The sequence below is a fragment of the Octodon degus genome, unplaced genomic scaffold (genome assembly GCF_000260255.1).
Source record: "Octodon degus isolate 3935 unplaced genomic scaffold, OctDeg1.0 scaffold00257, whole genome shotgun sequence".
NCBI lineage: Eukaryota > Metazoa > Chordata > Mammalia > Rodentia > Octodontidae > Octodon > Octodon degus.
In genome coordinates this window covers 1,782,435-1,790,374 of record NW_004524833.1, presented here as the reverse complement: position 1 = coordinate 1,790,374, position 7,940 = coordinate 1,782,435, and the positions used below count along the sequence as shown (strand labels likewise).

The following is a 7,940-nucleotide window of genomic DNA, read 5'->3' as shown; positions in this document are numbered from 1 at the left end:
TTTTTTTTTTTTTTTTTTGTGGTATCGGGGATTGAACACAGGACCTTGCACTTGCCAGGCAAGCACTTATTCTACTAAGCTATCTCCCTGGCCCAACACTCAAGGTCACGTACACTAATAGGAGACAAGACCGGGACTAAAGGCTCTTCCTCTGACCCTAGCCCCTTGCCCTCACCTTGAGCTCCCTCTTCTCTGAAACCACACACAGTGGCCTGTGTCTGCTCCCATGCTGACAGACATCTCCTGAGGGCTTTGGATCCCAAGTTCCAGAGCAAGAGAAGCAGAGTCAGCCCATTCTGCTTGGCACACTGGGTTCCAAGAAGAGGGCTGTCCATCACGCCTCCAGCATCATTAATGGGACCTCTCTTTTGTGCAGCTTGAGTGTCAATCGTATGGAAGCGGAGCCCATCTGGCATCTATCCTGAGTCTAAAGGAAGCTAGTATCATATCAAAGTATATAAATGGCTATCAAAGAAACCAGCCCGTATGGATTGGCCTGCATGACCCACAGAAGGTAACCCTGACTTGGCCCACAAGTGCCCCTTGGCAAGACCAGGATGAGCTCCCCATTTTGGCAAATGGCTTTCTGGCTTCCCTCAGTGGAGAATAGGATTTAAATTGTGTAGACCTCCCATTGAATTCATTTTTCTCCTAAATCTTAGAACACAAAATCCCCAAATTTCCAGAGTCTTCCAAAAATGAATAATAAATTTGTACAAGTGTGTGTGTGTGTGTGTGTGTGTGTGCATGCAGCTCTATTATGAGATTCAGATTAATAAAATTCCTGTTAGGTTTTGAGTTAAAGCTGAAAACTTTCAGCTAGCTTTTTCCCCAATACTGTCACTGCTTCTGTCATCCTCAATTTCTTCCCACTGGGGTCTCACTGTATTTTCCATCACTGCCCTATTGTAAGGAACGACACGTGAGGTCGCTTTAAAGAGTGGCTGGTTGCTGAGGTCAGCAGTTTCCAGATTCCTTGTGGAGCTTGTGGGCTTAACACAGAGAAGACGGGAGAGAGCTTCAGGATGTTCTGTAGCTTGATAGCATTGCTAGAGACACCACAAATTCATATACCCTGTCATAAATAGTATCTTGCAGTGTTTACCTATGAATATCTTCATATTTTTGTCTTCTTGAAAATTATACGGGTCGGCTAGATAGCCTAGTGGACTGACTGCCTGTTTTGGCAAGTGCATGGATCAGGGTTCGATCCCCAGTCCTGCAGGCTGCACAGGCCCCGCCCCCAGCATGCGCTGAGCCGGTGACAGAGTCTGGGCATGGTGGCGCACGCCTGTAATCTCAATCCTGGAAGTCTGAAAACAGGAGGATTACTTTGAGTCCGAGTTGCATAGTGAGACCCCATACCAAATACATAAATGAAAAAAAAATTATAGAATAGTTGGCAATCTTCTACCATCATTGTTGCAAATATTTTATAGTTACTTCACTTTAATGATATTTATTTGACTATCAGGTATTCTACATTTTTGTTCATTGCTATAATTGATCAGAATTTTGTCATTCAGAGACAGAAGCAATATGTACATCATTTCTATACAATGTTTTTGTAGTTTAATTATTGTATTCTTGCCCAAGAAAAATAAGTGGCTTATCAACGTTCTAAAAAGTTTGTAGTATCTCTCGTAATCAAAGAAATCCAAATTAAAGCTGATGTTCGGTTTAGCAGATCATGAAACTGTTATTTTGCTTAAGGAGTAGCCTTTTTGATAAGTGAAGAAATTATCTTTGTGCCAGTTGATAAGGTTCTAAAATCCTACAATTGAATGGCTTTTGGAAAGCATATTAATAACCTCAAAATATTCATACCTTTTAACCCTTAATTCTACTTTTGGAATTCTATCCTAAGGAAATAATTTTAAGTACCCGGACAGACTTTGAACAAAATTGTTCATGGCAGTATTTTTGTAATACTATAAACTAGAAACTACATACCTATCAATCAATAGGATAATTTTAAGGGAAATCATCATGTAATCTTACCATTCAAAGAAGGCTTACAAAACAAGGTAGAAAATTAGATACACATTTTAGCTATCGCAACACACTTTTTAGTACACAAAAATGTGCCCGTGCATGAAATTTTACACCAAGCCAGGCTCGGTAGTACAGGCTTATAAGCCAAGCACTCTAGGCGGCTGAAGGAGGAGCATTGTGAATTTGACTCTGGCCTGATCAATTTAGTGACTGAGAAAGGTCTTATCTCTAAAGGAAGAATGGAGCCCAGGAAAGCAGCTCAGGGGGTGTAGCTATGACCTCAATTCCCACATTGCCCCCACAAAACCTGCAAAATTTATGCTAGGAGTAGATATGCTAAAATGTCTGTAACCTTTCTGCTGAGTTAGTGAAAGGAATGTCTTTGCTAATTTTTTGCTCGCTATTACATTGCTGCACGTTCTCATTTTATACAGTGAAAGCTCCATGTTAGGGGGCTAAGGGATGGTGGTGGCTGTGGGCAGGTGTGCCAGGTGACCTGTGCAGTTCTCTCATCTCCTGTTGTTGTAGAAGCAGCAGTGGAAGTGGGTAGATGGAAACCTATCCCTGACCAGGTTCTGGAGTGGCCGATCCTCCAGTGAGGATAAGCACTGTGCTGAGATGAGCTACAGCAACAGTAAGTTCTCAGGCACCCCCTTCCCTCTTCCAGAGCTCAGCTCCTTTCCTTGATCTACTAAGAGCAAGACGAGACAGTCTCACCCTCCATCCTTCACTTTGCCTTTTACACCTGCAACTCTGTCCTTCTGCAAAGCAATGCCCCTAGCGCACACAGTTTGCCAAGCGGCAGCTGTCTATGACCACTTAAGCATCGTTGCTCTAATAATGTACCAGCTATTCACCTGCTCTCTCTATTTTTTTATACACCCACTCACCTGTTCTTAAATATGTTTAAGCTAGAATTGTATTGCATACCATGAAGGAGCAGGTGTCTCCTTTGGGAAAACCCTGGACGGAAGGAGTAAATGTGTGTGGTGAAGTCAGATAAATCCTCAAGACTTGGAAATTAAAGTCCCACGTGAGCCCTGCAAGTCCAAGGCTTACCATGCATTCCCTCCTGCCTGTTTCTCCACATCCTGCCCCCTTTTCTTTGTTTGCTATCATTTTTTGCCCTTTATTAAACTAATAAATTAAGGGTTTCAGTCTTGCCTCCAATGGAGTTATGAAATGCATCATACTTTTCTTACTGGGAGAATTATCCTACTCGCTGTGGGAAGTTTAGCAGCATCCCCGATCTCCACTGGTCAGTAGGTTTCTGTGTCACCCCCATCCCTGGATGTAGCAACCAAAAGTATCTCCAGATACTGCTGATGCCAAAGTTCCTAGTCGCTGACAAACACAGCTAATAAGTGATGTGAAGATTTTATCTGTAAAACAAGAACATAGACTGTTAAAGAGGAAGAGATACCTGCTGCCAACAATTGTGCATTTGAGAATATCGCAGTGGGCCTTTTGGCCATCCTGGTGACCCTGTGTATGCTAGCCAGGAGGTGAGCTGGCACAAGGCCTGACTCAAGCCTCAGGAACTGGGTCCCGAGTAGAAAGGGACCACCTATTCCACTTTACTGATGTCTGAGCTTGTAAGACAGGAAGAGAAAAAAGGAGAAGAAGCTTTCTCACAGCAAAGGGAGAAGGGAGAATGGGACGAGCCATGCTGGAGGAAGGTCTTCAAGACAAAGAGCTGCAAGCCTTTTCACAGGGCAGCAGGGAGCACATGGCTGTTGGGAAAGCTGAGGCAGCTCAGTAGGAAGGAGCACAGCCAAGAACCATGGGCAGAAGCTTGCAGAATGTGTGCGTCCACCTAGGTCGAGGAAAACACTGTGAAGTTTGCATTGTCCAAGGGCATAATAGGCTACCCTAGAAAGTAGTGAGAAACTCAGCACTAGCGGTAACCCAGGAAAAGGCAGACATTGTGGTTCTTTCAATTTGTTTTCTGTTTTTTCAGTACTGAGGATGGAATGAACCTAGGGCCCTTGCACTGAGCTACAACCCCAGGCCTTGTAAAAAATTACTTTGTTTTTCAAGGCCAGCCTGACTACCTAGCAAAACCCTAGCTCATAAAACAAACATAATCAATAATTAAAAATAAATAAATAGATTTTTTAAATTTTTAGTTTTAGAAATGTTTTTTAGTATTGAGACAGGGTCTCTGTAACTTGCCGAATTCCAGGGTGGGCTTGGCTCTGTTTCCCGCCTGCCTCAGTCTCTCAGAGTGCTGGGGTCATGGGTGTGCACCCCCATGCCAAGCTGTCATTGTAGTTGAAGCACGGAAAATGATAGAAGATGCTATAACAAACAAGATTTACTGAGAAACATCTTAAAAATACAAATTCCAGGAACTCACTTGAGATTTGTAACGTGAGACTATGCCTAGCAAGCAGACCAGCTCTCCGGAAGCAGCAGCCTGGAGGGCTCCCAAAGCCCCTCCCCCCCAGTGGTTCCCAGCTTTCCCCTGGGCAAGGTTCTCAGACAAGAGGCCTTTCCCTGTCAGTCCTTGATCAGATCAGCACAGTGGTATGGTGTGGTGTTGTTGGAACCAGATGCCTGACACTCTCTTGAGAGCCCAGCACTTTTCCTGCCTTCTCTGACCTGGATCAGCAGAAGTGGACAAAAGAGTCCACTATTAGAAGGTGGACTCTCAAGTCAGGAAACCACAGGCAGGAATCAAGGGCTAGAGACAAACAGGAGGAGGGGGGAATTTAATGGAACCTTGCCCTCACTTCATCAGCATTATCGTATGCTTGTAGAAATGGATTCTTACCCCAGTCTCTTGCCAAGAGGATCTGGGATGATTTTTTCTTAAGGTCTACAGCTGAGCTCTAACAAACTTCCTGCTCAATTTTTTTCTTTAAAATTCAAAAGGTCTCACATTTTTACCCCAGTGTATAGTCCCACATACACTCCTCTTTATGCCACAGGGCTCATGCTTTTTTTTTTTGTTTTTTTTGGAAATGGTCTACAGGGTATTCAGGGTCTCACTACGTGATCTGACTTGTAGTGATCTGCCTGTTTACAGCGTCCCAAGAGCTGGGATTACAGGCACGCGCCACCACGCCCAGCCTCAATTGTCTCAGTGCATCCTGGGAGCGGGGCTGGCACAGCAGGCCCTGGATGGAACCCCTGGCCCCTGTGCCTGCTTGCAGGGACTTTAATCCATTGAGCTATTTGGCCAGCCCTCATTCCCTTTTAAATCCTATTAAAAAGCATTTTATTCTGTGTGTTTTTCCATTAGTCTCTGGGACTCTGCCTTACATTGCAATGCAACTGTTGGGATTAACAGTATTTCTTGATTTACCACTTGTTTGCTTTTTAAAAAATTTTTTATTTATTTATTTTTTTTAATTTTATTTATATTTATTTATTTATTTATTTTACTTGTTTGCTTTTTGACATTTAATACTAATCAGAGTTTGGCAGTTTGAGACGTCATGCACAGTCTAGTTTATGGTAGAATTTCTAGCTCCTCTACCTAGCTGAGTGATTGTCTGTAGATTTCTTGCATTCCTGTGTCTCAGATGTTTGTGAAAAGAAAGAAATAACTGTTTCAGTTATTCTCATCCATGTGACAGGCTGCCACCAGTGCAGCTGGGGCACTGGGGGGAACAGGGGTACTGTTCCATGTGGGCTTCTCGGGGCAAGCTGGCCTTCTCCCGGTTTGCTCTGTGGATGGAACCTTGAAGGAACCATATAGGAGACACTCAGACCCAAGTAGCACCCTGATCAGCGATGAGCCAGAGCAGACTTAAAGAGAGTCTTTCTCAGGAACGACCCCAGACTACAGTACCAACATTGGGTGTGCTCTCTTGGCTTTCACACTGTGGAGTGCCAGCAAATCTGTAGTCCCCAGTTCATTTACACTGTGGGGCTCCAGCTGTGGACCCCATGGATAAGAGCATGGGTAGCCCCATCCTCAGTGCCTCTTGAGAACTAGGAGGAGATATGTCTCATCTCTTTTTCCCATTGTCTCTCCATACCCACTCAGCACTCACTGGCCACAGGACCAGCTCTGCTGGTCAGAGCCCAAGCAAACGCCTGAATGGGGGAGGGCTCCTTGCTCTGCTATAGAAATCCCAGGATGACAGATGACTCTGAAGAACTTGGTTTTAGGGAGCAAGTAGTTGGACCTCTCCTCAGAAATACTCTAGTCCTTCCAAAAACCACCTGCCCCCGGCTCAGTCGTCCTTCTTTATAAATAGGTGGCCTGTTGGGACATGACTGACTTCAGTTGTTTTGAAGGTTTTGAACTTTGAGCAGGAACTTGTTAAAACTCAGCTGTGGACTTTAGGAAAGATCATCCCCAGACCCTCCCCATAACCTATTTCAAAAACAAGAGACTTTTGTTCTCAGTAGATTTGTGTCAAGCCCTGTCTTCCTCCAAAGCATGCTGAAGTGGAAGTTCTGCAACTGGGCATGATATCTAAATGATTTTTCTTTCTGTTAATGAAATTAGAATTTGTGTTATCTAGTTTCTCCAGAGAAACAAAAATAATAGGATGACAGGAGAGAGGAGGGAATTGATTTTGAGGAAATGGCTCATGCAATCATGGGCTGGCAAGTCTGAAGTCCACAGGGCAAGCCAGGGGGCTGGAAATTCCAGGAAGAGTTGACGTTGCAGACTTGAGTCCAAAGGCAGGCTGGAGACAGAAGCTTTTCTGCTTTAGCGGACCTCAGACTTTTCCCTTAAGGCCTCCAACTCATTAGTGAGGCCCACCCATATCATGGGGGATGATCTGCTTGACTTAAAGGTACTGATGAAAATGTCAATTGTATCTAAAAAAAATACCTTCACAGCAGGGTCTAGACTACTAGACTACTAGTAACTGCTAGCCATCTAAACTGAACAACTGGATACCATAACTAGCCACATAGACACACAGCATAATCATCACTTTATCTTGTGCATGACTCGAATCCAAATAACCAGGTAACTCTAGTAAGCTCATTACTGAAATGAATGATTTAACCATCTATTTCTTTTTTTACAGACTTTTTAGCTTGGAACAAAAATGACTGCAACAAGCTCCAGCACTTCCTGTGCAAATACCGACCATAGAGCAAGAATCAAGATTTTGCCAGTCCTTGTGCCAGCCCTTTCCTGGTACCAGCTCCTTTGCTATGCTGGCAAAATTGAGTCATTATCCCAGAAAGTAAACACAGCAGAAGAAAATGATGCTCTATTTTCCTGACTTTGATAGGCTAGGGGAAGCGTTCTCAGCGTTGGTGTGCCAGTAGCCTGTAATGCTAAGTCTCCAAATGATGGTCTTGAGGGTCCTTCCCATCATAGTCTTTCTTCCCCCATCTCAACTGTCTTAAGCAGACTAGAAGTACATGTCTCTAACTGATGAAACAGCTATGTCATAGCAATAGGAGTAAAGGTATGAAGGCAGGGGACAGAAGCCCGAGAGTGAGTTTCTACCCACTTCCACTTCACCCTCTGCTCTCTCTGTGTTGCCCACATCCTTCCCACTCAGCCACTTTTTTTTTTTTTTTTTTTTTTTTTGTGTGTGTGTGTGTGTGTGTGTATTTTAGGGAAGGGTCTACAGGGTGTTCAGGGTCTCACTACTAGATCCAACTCATAGTGTTGGATCTAGTATCTGCCTGTTTACAGCCTCCCAAGAGCTGGGATTACAGGTGCCTTGCACCACACCTAGTCTCAATTGCCTTCTCAGCATGCCCCGGAGGTGGGGCTGGCTTGGCTGGCCTGGCAATTGAACCCCAGGTCCCTGTGCCTGCTTGCAGCCACTTTAATCAGCTAAGCTATTTGGTCTGCCTTTCAGCCACATTCAATTCCTCCTTTTGCCATGGGAATATTCACCAATAGCGTCACTACTAGGCTGAAGTGGACCGTAAAATTCTTTTAATAAATTATTATATCCTCAGGAGTTGGCTGTGTTTCAACCCAGAGGCAAAAAAGTGAAGCAAGACTCAGA

General features: G+C 44.1%; 1 protein-coding gene across 1 annotated transcript in view; it reads left to right on the top strand.

The window, feature by feature from the left end:
• Reg4 (regenerating family member 4) overlaps window positions 1-7,063 on the top strand; it is a 12,757-nt gene extending 5,694 nt beyond the window's left edge. Inside the window, exons 3-5 of the mRNA XM_004646194.1 lie at window positions 377-514; window positions 2,524-2,629; window positions 6,996-7,063. Of these exons, the coding sequence (XP_004646251.1) occupies window positions 377-514; window positions 2,524-2,629; window positions 6,996-7,063 (312 nt within the window). The remainder of the gene's footprint in view (window positions 1-376; window positions 515-2,523; window positions 2,630-6,995) is intronic.
• The last annotated feature ends 877 nt before the right edge of the window (window positions 7,064-7,940 follow it).